This window comes from Myzus persicae, unplaced genomic scaffold, assembly GCF_001856785.1.
Source record: "Myzus persicae strain clone G006 unplaced genomic scaffold, MPER_G0061.0, whole genome shotgun sequence".
NCBI classification, from domain to species: Eukaryota; Metazoa; Arthropoda; class Insecta; order Hemiptera; family Aphididae; genus Myzus; species Myzus persicae.
The window spans coordinates 38,192-54,316 of record NW_019102192.1 but is presented as its reverse complement, the minus strand read 5'-3'; the positions used below and the strand labels follow the sequence as shown (position 1 = coordinate 54,316).

The window sequence follows — 16,125 nt, the reverse complement described above, 5'->3', positions numbered from 1 at the left end:
CCAAACTCCACAGGTGGAAACTACGACACAGTTGTATACCTGTTTATATTCGTACACCGGATAAATAGAGCAAACCGTCATAAATAGATTGTTAGGTAGTGAAATATTGCAGAGTCGCTGTTAATTGGGTCCAATTTTTAATTCTTATGTAAATTGTAGCCAGGGTATACTTTATACATAATTTAGACCTACGTAAATTACTGTTCGAGTATATTTTGTATATTTTGTATACACGTATATTGCGGCCAAAATATTTTTTATTCATACTACTTAAATCAGGTCTAAGAATAATTTTAAAATACAATATTTTTATTTTATTTTCCAGATCAAGCACAGGATATTATGTAATTTGACATGTTAAATATTGGTACGGATAAAAATATTGCTTTTGCTGTTTATGTTGTTTATGAGTTTATGTAAAAAATGTACCAATTATTAAAATTTAGTTAATATGTAACTAGTAAAAATGTGTAAGAATGTATGATAGTTGATGTACAGTAAGTTAATAGTTTAAGAGTAAATCATTTTTTTTTTGGAGAATCCTTTCATTTTTTCTTGTGTATAAAATAATTATATAATTAACTATATTTTTCCATAATTTTTCCACTTCTTATTGCCTGACTTTATACTTATATAAATTATGTACCTATTTATGTATCACTGTCTCTTTTTATTTGAATGTCACCTTGCACATGCAGGCTTGCAAGGCGCAATTTGTGTACATTTCAAAAATACCCTTGCCGATATTTACCTACTGATAACTGAGATCGTTTTTTGGTGATTACATTTTCTTACTCTAATTAAGATCAATTAGTACACTCTTATTACTTACTAATTTCAGACAAGTATAAATGTATACCATCCTGAGTTTAGCTATTTCTGGCAAACAAATTTGAGTGCCCCGGAATTGGGCAACTATGAACCTATTTTCAAAATGGACCAACGCTTCTAAAATTTTACATTTATTACATGTAGACCCAGTGATTTGACTACTATTTAAACGATTTTTATTGTCGAATTCTTTAAGCAGAAGATTTCCAAGCAGAAGTTTAGATTAAACTTGGAAGCATTGGAACATTAAAATCCAAAAAAAGAACTTTCATTGAAAAGTATTATAATATTCTTAATGAAATTAAAAAATACAAAAAAACGACAAAAACTAGAATTGAATTTGTAAAACCTATTCCTACCTCATTATTTAAAACAAAATATGTATTAGTAAGTTACTGAAAGAAATAGGTGAGTGGTCACCTTTTTCCTGGTACAGTAGGTCTCGTTGTGTTTAGTGAATTCTATAGTATAAAATCATGTAATCATTAAGTATAATTATATTTTTATACAATATTAAAATAATTGATAACAAAAAATATTTTAAAAATAATTTGTTTATACTTTTTTATATGTACCTATTTAATACATATTGTGCAAAATAACCGTTTAGGAAAAACACAATGCCACGACAGTAGTGATGTGTCATCATTTAAATACGTCATTGACGTAAGTGCATCAATTAGGAAATGTCTATTCGTTATTTTTTACAACTTAAATCCATTTGTTAATTAATTCAACATGGCTAAAACCAATCAGTTTGGAATAAATATGTGTGTACCATATTGACATATTCTAAAAAGATGGTCAAGGTCTTGAATTTTGAATGCTGACAAATGTAGCTGTGAGTTGATGTTTCTAATAAGTGTTTCAAATCTGTATAGTACAAAGAAAGAACCAATAGCTAGGTATTATTCATTCCAATTGGCAATTCCTAAATGTTAATTTTCAGATATGATGTTTTCTACTTTATAAGTATCCACTCTTTCAGCTAACCTAACCAATCGTATACTGGACGCTGGCAATATACTATTTTAGAAGGTTAAAGGGAAAAAAGTATTACAGAGTAATACTTTCAATTTTGTTTCCGTAACCGACTAATTATAAAAACAAGCATATTATTATCCAAGGGAAATGTGTGTTACTGCGACACTTGCGTCGGTATGTTAATCACAATATGGGTACCTACCTATATTAACCATTATTATATGATATTATATTTTATTTTATTATAATTATCATAATTATCACATGCAATGATAAAAAATCCTCAAAAAAAAATATATAAAACCGTATACCTACTGTAAAGTATGTTAGTTGGTGATTTGATTTTCATCCTATGAAAACGGCTTTCGAACAGTTTATTTTGAAAAGCTCAACGACAAAATGATTTTCAGGTGAATTTTTATATCGATCACTGTCATCGTTTTTTTGGTCTAAGTGAGTCTCACATATAGATGCAATTACACCGATTTCCAAGGTCGTCTTATTTTGTCTTGTAAAAATATGTTTATCTAAGAAAATTTCACAGATCCGGTCATAATATTATATTATAAAGTATACAAATAAAAAATCACAATTTTTTTTAAAATACCTTTTTCTGTTCCACATTACACAATAAGTAGGCAAAAACTTCCAAATTAGGGTAACTTAAAATTTGCTTAGTTTGTAAATTTGAATTAATACAGACAAAGGTAAGTTAGGTTTAACAGCCAACGTAACAAGTAAACGTTATAAGTTTATTAGAAAAAAAATAACTTGACATGTTTAAAAATAAATACATTTTTTATCGACTACATATTTACGGTATATACCTACTCGTATTATGATAGAGCGCAATAAATACAAGTATATTTTCTATTCAAAAACAAAAAGAACCAATCGGGAAAAATAATAGAAATAAGAGATATTGTCAGAAAAAATAACAGATGGATAACCTAAGAGCTAACCTATCATTAAGTCCTACTAACTTAAATTATTCAGGTTAATTTTTAGTAAGGAACGTTAATTTTTTGAAATAATAAAGCACCAACATCGAAACGAGTTATCTGTAAAAATTTAAAATTTACAATAGGCTATTGAACGATTGAGAATTTGAGAACGCTATACCTTTTTGGAAGAACGTTTGAGAACACTTAGAACTAACAAAGAACTTACCATTGACCAAAAAAAACCAAAATAGAATACGATTGAGAACGAATTTCCTTGCAACGTTTCCATTTTCCATATCAATTATTTGGCTATTGAAATATTTGAATTATATTATTTTAACCTAATGTATAAAAAATGAAATAAATGTAATATTAATATAGAACTTCAATAAATATCAACAGATTATTATACTCATATTATCGATCGATTACATTTGGCAATGTTGGAAAAAAAAATCGAGCTTTCTCAATCGTATTTTACAGTTAAAAATACCAAATATTACATTATAAATTATTCTAAAATAATACAGATTTCTAAATGTAATTATAAATACATGGGTCATTATTTTTTTCCAACAAAAACAATTATGTGTACAAAACAAAAATTATTTGAATACAATAGTAATAAAATGTATAACGTTTCTATAAAATGAACTAACTTTTACTAACTTTATAATAGAGTGGATAACCATTTAACTCATTAAGCTAGAAGTTAATTTTTTTTAAAGGTAACTCGTTAGGTAGGTAATTTGAAATACTTTTCATTAGCATTGTAATATACGAAACTATCATATTAGTCAGCAAGTTACTACACTACAGCTTACGCTAATGACAATATATGTGGCTTGGTGAGGCGCGGTCGTATACGCTCAATCTGCTGCAACGCTCTGAGCGTACGTACAGGCCGTTGTTGCTAGCACTCGAATGGGTGACCATCCGGGCTTTTATCAACACATCCTTGCTACACATACAAACGCGTTCCAACCAACCGCCCCCCTCCCCCACACAGTACCAGGCTAATGACCTTAGTAGTTGAAGCCTTAATCCAAAAAAAAAAACAAGTAACATGCAAAATTATTAATGATTTTGATTTATTTTTAATGAAAATGTTTAGTTTTTAACTTGTTTGATGGGAAATGGATCTGAACAAGCAGTTGCAACTAAAGCTGAAAAAAGTCCAAAATATCCAGCTATATCTAAGCCTGAACCAAGTAAATCAGAAACTACAGGCGCTGATCCAACGGTAATATTATTATTTAATAAGCTGCAAATGATTTTGTAAAAAATTAATAGTTCACCATTTGAATAAATATCGTTTAAGTTTTACCCAAACGTTCTTAGTCTCTAAATTCATTGTATCTTCATTAATTGTACTGTTCACCCGATAAATATTATAAATCTTAGGTATATTTATAAAATATTATATAGATATACGTATGTTTCCAATAATTTGACGTAGGCAGCTGGTTGTATTGCGATTACGAAATCATTTAAAATATCAAATTGTGTTCAAATGTAGTTTTAGGTTTCTAAACATATTTTATATCCTCCATAATTACGACTGTCGATTTTTATTTATTTACTGTCCATAATAGTAACATTACTCAAATTGTATTAAAACACGTTTATAAACCGGGAATTTAGTATGCTCACAGAGTGAGGTTTCCTTACTTAATTTTAATAAATAAATTTATACAAAAATAAAATTTCACAGTTTATTTATAATAATTTATTGTTACAAAAATATTTAATGAATAAATATATTTTTATAATATTGCAATGTAGTGATAAACACAATGTATAAATCGAGGAATGATTGAATTTAAACTTAAATTTCATATTATGAAGTACCTACAGTTTGAATGATGTTAGTAATTTAATTTTTACCCAAACACGTTATTTGGTCGATTGCTTAATTGACTTAATAAGTCGTATTGCAATTAATACAGTACTAGTTTATAAAATGTAACATAATATCTATTTTATAAGCTAAACGATTTGTGAATAGCAAAGCAATGATTGCATTTTAATATTATTTTACTCGGCATTATTTGAATATTTTCAGTACTATATTATTATATTATCTATTATTAGTTATAGTAGTTATGAGTGTTACGGTGCATTAAACTATCACACACGCACACATTCACTTAAAATGCAGTTATGAAGTGTGAGAGATTTTCCTGTGAAGTTATTTTTTTGACTTGTATAGTCCCTCACTCCCTCCGGCCTCCTAAAATAGGTATCCTACAGTAGATTACTAGAAAAGTATTATAATTAAGGTAGTAACTAAAATATAAAATATAGTTAAAACATTTTCTAGAATTGTGGAAAATGAGAAAAACCATCAGCGACATCCTTAAGTTAAAACTTATATGGAAACGTAGGTTACTAAAACAAGGTTACCCATAACTTATTCCTCCGTGGCTGTAAACAAATAACAAAAATACTTATTCTCTGTTTTTACTTTAGTATTTGAAGTTAAAATGTTGAAAATCATGACCATTTGTTTATTATTTTGTGAGGTTATAAATATAGTAGCTTATTCATGCAACTATCAATTTTTATACTTTATACTTGATCATTTAATATAGATGTATTATACATTATAAGACATTTCATCTAATGATTTTAGCTAAGTATTTTGTTGTGATAAAAGCATATTAACTGTAGGTACTTGAAACCGTGGACATTTATCAGTTATCATGTTTATTATTTTTTTATGGTCAATGAAGTGATGCAAATATTCAGACTATTTTTAAGCTGTTTATACCTTGACTGGCTTGATTCTACTCATACCACTCTACATTAAGTAGGTATTGAAATTTAAGTTTTAAGACGTAAGTTGATAAAATAATAATATCATGTATATATAAAATATTCGATATTGGAGGTAAAAATAGTTCAATATAGTATCATACAAGGTAGTAGAAAAATATACCTTTTGTAGTAGAATAAAAATAAGGTAAGTAGTAAGACACAGGGGGAACAGGTGGTAAATAAGAAGGGGGTAGATTTCACGATGTGTATGGGTTTATGCAATTCTTACTCTACTACTAAATAATGTCGTAACCTTGCAGGATATTTATAAATACGTCTTGACCGGAGTAGTTACATAAATGACATCACGTACCTTGTCAGTATAGCAAGACGATGTTCTTAGCAGCTTGTATGGTTGATCGTGGTTCGATGCGCGATGTAATTGCATACTCTAGTTCAGCGTTCCCCGAACTCTTGTTTGGGCTGGCCCTGTAATTTATATTTTTCACCTTCTTGACCCACCAAAGTATTTTACATTTATCATTGTGTAATAAAAGGCAAAATAAAACACATTTGAATCATCTCTCCCGTCTCTTTGACTTCATCTTCATACTTAATAGTTAAAAAAATAATGAATTTGAATTGTCTTATTATTTGATAAGAGTGTATCGGCATGATGCTATGCGACGTAAGCGTCGTGCATGCGAAAAAGACTGGTAGCACTACTGGACGTATGTATGAAAAAGGCTGGGGGGGGCTACTGGTCGTGTGTACCCGTTGTATAGGTATCAGGTAATGCCCCTTTCTCAAGTGTCTGCAGCGCAGCATTGTACGCACGGCAGGTTGTTTTTGAAACTCGAGCATGTACCGTATTCTTGCATTGAGACTTACGTATCGTTTGAAGTAATTTGGGCTTTTTAATAAATCTGGTTTGAAATATTTACATCCGACATATTTAATTGCTTTAATGCTTTGTTATTGACTATTTCATCATATTGTAACTAATTCCGTCATTTTCGTTGAGTGCGCAATAGTTTTAATTGCCTTGTTGTTGTGAAGAAACTGATAAAGCAGTGGTGATTTTATTAAATGATTTCTTTTGATGTTATTTGCGATTTTTAGATTTTCAAATTGGTCTGGTTGTATTGTTCCATTTCTTCATTATCGGATAGTTTCTCATGTCCAATTATGGGCGTCCAGTATTTTCAGTCTTGATATAGTGCTGTGTTATTTATGATTAAAAAAATAATATTATTTTAGATTTTCGTAGTTTTTATTGCTCTGTTGTCAATGATATTATTTTTAATTATATTTGGGGTTATCTTTTTTTGGTGGTTCGTGCTTTGACGGATATGGGTTTCGATAGTTTAATGCCTTAATGTTATTTATGATTATTTATTTATTTATTTATTTAACGCCAAACGGCAATTTATAGATACATTGTAATAATTAGTAGATTAACAAGAAGTGATATTAATGAAATAATATACATGGAAAACATAGTTATAATTATAGACTTAACTTTTAACCGTTCAGTTAAAAAGAGTATATGCTAAGGTAAAATAAAACTAAAGACCAAAACATTCAGTAGAGATAAATAAGGACATAGTCAACTACAGATCAGGAGCTATTAAGTAAGCGGAGCATTCTATCTAATCGATTATTATTAGAGTAATTAGTACGGTGAGAGGAGACAAGGAATAACGATTGACTTCTAGTGAAATGCACAGGAACGCGGAAGGAGATAGAGGACAGAAGGTTCGGGGCATCTATTGAGCCGTTAAGGAGGGAGGTGATGAATGAGAGGTCAGCATCTACACGATGAGATGCAAGAGTAGGGATATTTAAGGAACTTCTAAGTTCTAACTGATAGGTAATCATGGGATGGGTGATCAATATTGAGTATAAGAGCGGCGTAGGAAAGGAAGCAGTTTTGGACACGCTCTAAACGTAATTGGTCCTTGGCTAGATATGGGTACCATACAACTGAGCCATATTCTAAGGCAGAGCGGACAAGGGAAAAATAGAGGGAGCGAAGACAGGTAGCGGACGTGAAAAGGCTAGTGTTGCGCTTTAAGAACCCCAGAATTTTTAACGCTCTACCATCAGTAATATCAATATGTTGTTCAAAAGACAGAAAAGGAGTTAGATAGAACCCAAGGTCTTTTACAGCGGAAACACGTTTGAGAGTGGAGCCATTAAGGGAATAAGGATGGATTATGCAAGTTCATTTTCTATGAAATGACATAACATGATATTTGTTGAGGCTGAGCGTTAGGCCAATACGCTGGGCCCAGAGAGAGAAAGTATTGAGATCTGTTTGAAGTTGAAGACAGTCAGACGGAGATGTAATTTTTGAAAAAAATGTAATATCATCGGCAAATAGAAGAACTCTAGAGGATGAAATGTACCCGTACTTGAGTTAACGAAAAGGTTGAACAGAGGAGGACTGAGATGTCCTCCTTGGGAGACCCTAGAGGGAGTTATAAATAAGTCAGAGTCAACGCCGTGGACTCTTACGAATTGCTTTCTTTGACTTAAATAAGATTGGAGCCATGAGAGTAGAGGTTTACCGATACCAAGCGAATCCAATTCAGAGATAAGGTGGCTATGAATGATAGTATCGAAAGCTTTATTAAAGTCCGTGAACACAGCATCAACTTGACAATCAGATTCAAAGCTTTTTAATATATATGATATGAAAGATTGGCTGCAAGTGACAGTAGATTTCCCACTACGGAAACCATGCTGCTCATCCATTAAAATATGGTTAAGACTTCTTTTGATTGAGGAGTAGACGATAGACTCAAACAGTTTAGAAACGTGTGGTAGGATGGAAATAGGCCTGTAATTAGAAACGAGCGAATGATCTCCAGATTTAAAAACAGAGGTGACAGAACATGTTTTTCAAGCAGCTGCAAGCTGGAAAGATACCCTCATCGAGAGATAGCCTAAAGAGTAGGAATAAAGGACAAACAATAGAATCTTGACAATTAAAAAGTAAACGTGCTGAAATCCCGTCTGGGCCATTAGAATTGGTGTTTTTCAAAGAGTTGAGTGCAAGTTGTACATTGTCTATGGTGAAGTGGCAATTAGAAGGAAGTTTATAGGAATAGCATTAATATTAGAAATATTGACGGGTGGAGAAATAGAGTTGTTATACATAGAATAAAAATACTTAGGGAATAGGTTAGCCGAACCAAGAGGAGTATCAACCTTATCACTGTTCCAGAATAGAGTGGAGGGTACCGTGTTTTTCTGCTTTAAATTTTCAATAGATTTCCAAAATAGTGAGGGATTGCGATTGAACAAGTTTTCGGTATTTCTTATATAAGACTGGCAGTCTATTTTAGATTGGCGCTTGCATTTAGCACGAAGTTCGGAAAAAGCTGAGTAGTCATAGGGGGATCTCGAACACTTATAGAGTGTGTTAGCTCGCTTTTTCTCCATAATACGATTTTTAAGAGAGGGAGATGTCCACTTAGGGAATTTTGACAATTTAAATATTTTAGTCTCCACGTAGGAATTTCTAATGTGAAACTTCTACTCATTGTACTCCCCTCGTCGCCACTTTTAATCATTATTCACATTTACTTATTGTACCATTTTTGTATAAATTGTAAATTTTCATAAATAAACGACATTTAAAAAACAAAAAAAATATTTTAGTGGGAGCAAACAAATCGATATCATGAAGCAGGGATTCATTAAAAACAGAGGCGGCATCTTCGATTGTGTACTGTGAAAATGTTAACTCCCAATTAATTGCGTTATGGCAATGTAGTTTGCAGCCTTAAAATCTTTATATGTATGAGTATTAACTACTGGTTTGTCAGATTATGAAGGAAAGACCACGTGAAGAGCAGGTGATAAGGATCAGGAATAACCAAATATTCCGTTGCTAAATTGACTGTAACTCTATTGAAGTTGGAAAAGATAAGATCTAAGATACTGCCATGATTATTGCGAAAGAGATTATGCTGGAAAAAATTGAGGTAAGAAAAATAATCAATAATAGTTGTGGAAATTATGCTGGAATCATTAGTCCCGATTAATCCTAATTCATCAGAAGACCAGATATTATTTGGGAGTTTGTAGTCACCATGACTAGGGAATTTAGTTTATAAGAGGATATGACGTGTTCAACAGAAGTAGTATGCGATTCAACTACAGAAAGGGGGGAGGGAGGGGGTAAGTATACACCTCCTACTAATAAGTGGCAAGAGTTTAGGGACAATGATACAAATACTTGTTCAACGTTAGATACGGTTAGTGAATTAGGTTGAAAGGAACGGGTATTCTTGATAGCAATACATATTAGAAGTATGCCACCTCAGATAGAAGTGCTGTTATTATGGATTCTATCAAGTCTTATTACTTGAAAGCCAGCGAAACCAAGTTCACTGTCACTTATGTCAGGAGTCAGCCAGGTTTCTGTGAGGATAATGATATCATAAAAGTGAAACATAGGGAAAGAACATCTGAGGCTAACTAATTTTGTTGTAAGACCACGAACATTTTGATAGAATATTTTAAGGTTGCAATTAAGGGTATTATCACAAAAGTTATTTTTACAAATATTAGAAAAATTAATAGGTTTACAAAATGAGGCTATTAAGTTAGTGAAGACTTGCAAGAAAGAATCTAAAGTTAGTTCAGCAGTGTAGAAGCGTGAGCAGTTTGAAGAACGAAGTTTACATACAATTGCAGAGTGGATCAGATAAACAGGAGTAGTAGTATGAGTCATTTTTCCCAGTTTTGTTCAGGCCAAGGAGTGCTTGCCTAGGCAGCGACAAGTCGAGTACTGCTAGTTTTTTGATTGGGTGGGGGCAGAGTTCGATGCTTGATGGAGTCTGTCCTGGGATGATCTGCGGGCTGGTATAATATAGGGGAATCCATCTCTGTATTTGATCACCAAGTCAGATTCACCGTTCTTTTTGCGATTTTCCGAATCAGCGTAAACAAGACGAATTACTTCACGTTCACTCGAGGTGCGATCACGAGTTACCGAGATGGGATGGCACATATTGTCAGTATGAGTAGATCTAATATTTGTATTATATTCAGAGACAAGTTTCTGGGCTGTTTCTTTAGACTGGAAGGAAACCTTAAGTGTTCGGGGACCTCGACCACTGGGTTTACCTAGCCTTATTGCTTTGAAGTTAGATGGTAATTCGGGAAAGTACGCTTTGATAGCCTCAGTTATTTTTAGAACGTCATTAGAGACTCTACCTTCTAACACAGAAGAAAAAGATTCTTGAGCACCACGAATAATGAAGTTAGGAGAACAATGCTCACGTTCAGTGATCTCTTGGAGAATGCTAGGAATAGTGTCAGCCCAAGAGGTACGACAACTACTGTTTGCAGATTCAAGGTCTTGGACTCTTTTACTGAGACTAGAGATGAGTTCTTGGAGTTTGTCGTCCTCAGATTTTAATTCAACAACCTGAGTGGACAGACGACCTAAGCTTTCATTGAGTTCAGAAAATTGAGCATTTTGAGATTCGCACAAGCGTTTACACTAGGCCAGGGTTTCTTTTTGTGTTTTTTGATGTTCAGCCATAGTGTTGTTAAAAATATCAAGGGTCAGCAGACCGGAAGAAGAAGAGGTTGATTTAGAAGACTTGCCAGACATTACAGAAGTAATATTGCCAGCAGTGGTTGATCGGGCGGAGACCCTTGAGGGCGAGTTCTGACCCATTTAAATAAATACGCCTCGTAAGATAAGATAGGCAACCAAAGCTGCAGGTAAACCAGACGGGCCGGTGAGATATGCGGGTTGATGAGCAGAACAGCTAACGATCACTACATCACGATGTTTATATGTATTTATATTTATATTTATCAACTCTGTTTCAACTATAAAACGCACGCAGTGTATAACGCGTGGGTCAGTGCGGGTATAATCTCTCCGATAACGCGATAACGACTGTCGCGGGTTTTGGAACCTTGTACCGATAAAAATAAGATTGAATTCACGTTTCTACGGCGGCCGTGTATAAGCTGGAACCACTAATATTCCCCCCCCCCCCCTGATGGTAGGGTATTGGTCAGACCGACTCAAAAACGACACCAGTGTGAAAGCGCACTTTTTAGAATCTAACAAGACAAAGAACAAAAAAAACTGTCTATATTTACCGGACTAATAAGAAAAAAGCACGGGAGCGAATTTAACCGTTCAACGTACTATTGTGAATTTGATTATGGGAGATAAATTATTTTATATTTATTATATAACGTTTATATTTATTACACCCTTATAATATAATATTATGGTCCATCGTATTATCATATTATGGTCATAATTGGTGTTGAGACACATTGTGTATTTATTAATGTATAAGGTAGGAATATAATATATTACACTTTAGTTATATAAATCAATGACAAATCCTTCGAATGGAGTCCTCTTCTCAAAATCGTTTTTTGATTACATTTAATTTAAATAAATTCAACACATCCATTATAATGAGATCACTCAAAGAATCAAAATCATATAACATATATTATACATATATTTATATATATATATATATATATATATTTTTTTTATTGTTCCTGAGCCCAGCAACTGTGGCCATTAGCTTTTTTTTTTTAGTAGGTATTGTAGATTTGTAGGTTTGTATTGATTGTTTGTAGATTTTTTTGGTACGGTAGGGGGGAACACGTGTGTGTTTGTTTTTGGCAGAATTTCGAATGGGGCACCCGTAGGTTTCTGCCATGCCCCGGGGGTGGGGGATGGCAGCACTTGTTCTCCGGTCACCGCGACTTGTCCGGAGAAAAATGCCGCCCGTATATATATATATATTAATATAACAGTGTGATTTCCTTGGTTTACATATTTTAAAGTTGTTTTGTCTTCAACAGGGAGCAGGAATGAACCTGGATGAAGATACTGCAGTGGAACCAGTAAAACCACCTGGCCTACATCAGAAAATCCTTAAGCGTATAAAATCGGTGTTTTGGCCAATACGATTCGTATATGGAAAATTTAAGAACTTAAAGAATAAAGTACAAAATAGAAACAAAATAGCAATAATAACTACAACATCTGGAACACCTGCATCAACAAATATTAGAGTGAATTACGGGTATCTAGATAGAAAATAACAATTACTTCTTATCATATTGTAGTTGTGTCAATGCAGAATTAATTATGGTGTTAATTAATTAATAGAACGTTTTTCATTCACCTGATCGTTTATATTGATAACCCACCAAGAGTGCAAGATTAATAAAATATGGAAAAAACCACAATAAATTCAATATTTTGTAGATTTAGAGTTACCGTTTATCACAATAATGTCCTATACAATATTATGTTTATGTCCCACAATACAGAACTACATATAAAAACGATAGCAAATTTATATTTATATAATTTATACCTAATTATTTTTTAGTTTCTGATTGTAGACCTGCCCTTTTTACATTTAAATATTCTAGCGTTAAAATCATAAAACAACATGCTTAATGTCGTAGGTCTCACTTTCTGATCGATTTTAGTGGTGATCCATATTGGATAGTGATTAATGATACGATGACTAAAATTAATCATGAACTTCCATAGAAGTAGATCGTTGGATGGATTTTCTGTCGATAAATTACGAGTATGTATAATCATGGTTTACTGGAATTTATGTGATTTATAATATGTACGTAGGTACGCGTTCTACAGGAAATAAACAATACATACCTCACTGTACGTTCAGGCCGTTGAGCCGTTCAGCCATTCGTTGTATTATATCTGCGAAAAATTGAGTAATTTTCGGTATGACATTACCACCTATAGGCAGGGGTGGACTGCCACAATATTTCAGGCCGGTAAATTTTTTTAGTCATGCCTGGTCAGGCACGGATCCAAAGGTGGGGGGGGGGGCAAGGGGCCATGCCCCCCCCGTAGACTCACGCTTTAATGGACTTGCATTACTTGCATTTTTATCAGATTTATAGGCTGAAATTTTATTTAAGATGCCCCCCCCCCCCCGTAAATACGTTCTAGATCCACGCCTGTGCCTGGTAGAGTTAATAAAAAATCAGTTTTTATTTCTTTTTAAAAAATCGTAACAATACTGATATTTAAAAAAATGTACCTGCTTAAACAAAACACAAGTTTCCCTATACACTCACTTATCATTTGACATTGTAAACGAATACTATCTATCTATATCTATATCTATATCTATTTATCTATCTATACTTATTATATAAAATGATAAGAGTTTTCTTAGACCGCGCTAACCGAGAAAACTACCGAACCGATTTGGCTGAAATTTTTTTCTGTTATACTTGACAGTCTGCTGGAGGTCATAGGACCACTTTTGTTTAGAAAAATCCACCAAAAAGTAGGAAATATGGATGTCAAAAATACAACAGTGGCGCTATCTGTATAGGAAAAAATAAACTAAATAATAAAAAGTTGTTATTGCAGATTAATATAATAATAGTTGCTATTGGTTAATCGGGCATGTTTGTTGATTTGAGTTATTATTTTTCGTGAATTACGTGTACACCATTTACGAGCATAATTTGTGCTTACTTTTTTATTATTTTTATGAGTTAAATTTCGGGGAAATGGCTAATTTATCATCATGCATTCATGCCAAGAGCGCCAGAATGTATAACACATCAGAATGTTCTCAAACACTTGTACAGGAGCAACGTAACGCTTCGAGTATGAAATCAGCGTTTAATTATCAAACCGAGATTGATTATTTAAATGTTAAAGTGCTTCAAATAGGACCAATGACGATATTATGTCCTAAGTGCCATGCAAAAAAATGGAAAGATGAAATCAATGGATTTTGCTGCGCTGACGGTAAAGTTGTTTTACAACAATTTGAGGATCTTTTATAATTAATTTATTTTAATTTTAATTTTATTTTTTATTTTTATAAAGCTAGAAAAATTAATGTAATGATATGACAAGAATTTTGTTACCTGTGTATTAAATATGCGGACACTATACGACACGACGAGGTGATGTGAATCCACCTTTACATTTTCACATAAATAATTCATACTGTAAATAAAAAATATTAACAATATATAAAATTATAAACGCAGGTTTTTGTTATACTTATTTAAAGTTCAAATTTGGACGATAGTAGATATTTAAACAAGAATAAAGAATATAATTAATATTTTGTAATTTAAGAAGATGATGTTTATTATTTTATTTTATTTACACAATGACATTTTCTAACACATTTGTTCGGTAAAAATTAATTCAATACCTACTTTTAACTATAATGTTTAATTGTAAAATAAACAACTTTAATTACAATAATATCATAAAATAAAGTAATATTAATATGAGCTGACACATCGTTTTCACTCAAATTGTCTTTCATATACAATGACTTTAAAGAATTTTAATCAAATTAAACTCATTATGTACTGACCCACCCGACACATAAATGTACAGCAGAGAGGATCCACTTTCCCACCTTTTTTTTGTTTTGAATCTTTTCTTTTTTTCGTGTATGTAATTTATGTATCATCATTCATAATCCGTCATTTTTATGAATTTTATTCTCTGACAATTCACACTAATATAATATTTATCACTGTACCAATTTTTTTTTTTAAATCTCTTAATTTATGTTGGTTTAAGAAATACTCAGCCCACAATTACTAGTCATACCCTAATACGGAAAGTGACATTTGTTGTGTATTTTGTAAAATGATACACATGTACATTTATATTGTTGTTATTGACAAATTTAACCACTAGAATACTAGATGACTGGGGTCTTTTGCGAGGACGCAATCAACCTACTGCGAGTAGGTAAGTACTAGCAGGATTAATTAGTACATATTCGGATATTCCAACTAATTATTGAAGATAACCTATCCGAGTCTTAGTATTTCTGTTAAACAAATTTTGGTGACCGAGAATTGGGCCACAGTTTTCAAAAAGTTTCACGGTAATTGCTCCACTTTAACTTCAAATGTATGAGTTATAGCAGGTAGACTATAGGTGATTTGCCAATATTTTAACGATTTTTTTGAGTGGCTTTATCGTCACTTGGTACATTGGCGTAGGATCTGTAACGTTAGTTTGATTGTGAATTGGTAAACACTAGACAGTGAGCTGATTGGTTAGGAGGCTACTGGTTTTCCAGGTTGAGGTTTGTCGAACTGGATGGCTGACGGTTTCAATTTTGAAGCTCATTGTAGACGAGGGTTTCCATTACACAACTCACAGGTGGCAAAAGTATCTGGTGTTTTTTTAAATGTTGGAGTTGAGTGATTCTCGCCTCATAGTTCACTTATTTTTTTTACGATTTTAATTCATTTATTAATAAATCCAATGATACCCTTTAAACACACATAGTTAATAGTTTAACGATGCTATTCTATTAAAAATAACCGATCTTGACCTTTCATTACAAAAGTCAGTTTGTAATAAAATATAGTAATTATAATATAATATGATCAAGGTTTCGGATTTCAATGCTGACATATATACAGGCACGCAGATGATGTTAGGTTAGTGTTAGTGGTAAAGTGTTTCAATTAATATGTATCGCACGCAGAAAGAGCCAATCTCTATTAATTTCGATTCTTAAATGTTAATATTCCTAGATATAGATAAGCTGTT

At 32.3% G+C, this 16,125-nt stretch overlaps 1 protein-coding gene across 6 annotated transcripts; it reads left to right on the top strand.

Annotated features, from left to right (window-relative positions):
- The first annotated feature begins 2,138 nt into the window (after nucleotides 1–2,138).
- LOC111031510 lies at nucleotides 2,139–14,584 on the top strand. 6 transcript variants are annotated; one of them, XM_022311494.1, is made up of 6 exons: nucleotides 2,139–2,225; nucleotides 3,874–4,002; nucleotides 12,387–12,610; nucleotides 13,002–14,193; nucleotides 14,260–14,337; nucleotides 14,419–14,584. In XM_022311494.1, exons 2-4 carry the CDS (start codon nucleotides 3,889–3,891, stop codon nucleotides 13,087–13,089), a joined length of 426 nt encoding a protein of 141 aa, XP_022167186.1. In that variant the 5' UTR covers nucleotides 2,139–2,225; nucleotides 3,874–3,888; the 3' UTR covers nucleotides 13,090–14,193; nucleotides 14,260–14,337; nucleotides 14,419–14,584. The 6 variants fall into 6 exon arrangements, with proteins under 6 accessions (XP_022167186.1, XP_022167185.1, XP_022167184.1 ...); XM_022311493.1 differs by having other exon boundaries at nucleotides 14,248–14,337; XM_022311492.1 differs by having other exon boundaries at nucleotides 13,002–14,337; nucleotides 14,423–14,584.
- Nucleotides 14,585–16,125: the final 1,541 nt, after the last annotated feature.

What these genes read in the sequence shown, in the direction of transcription:
- LOC111031510 (XM_022311494.1), top strand. Translation starts at nt 3,889, where the DNA reads ATGGGAAATGGATCTGAACAAGCAGTTGCAACTAAAGCTGAAAAAAGT. An exon ending in CTACAGGCGCTGATCCAACG is followed by an intron (nt 4,003 to 12,386) that starts GTAATATTATTA and finishes TGTCTTCAACAG; the next exon opens with GGAGCAGGAATGAACCTGGA. An exon ending in AATATTAGAGTGAATTACGG is followed by an intron (nt 12,611 to 13,001) that starts GTATCTAGATAG and finishes TTAATGTCGTAG; the next exon opens with GTCTCACTTTCTGATCGATT.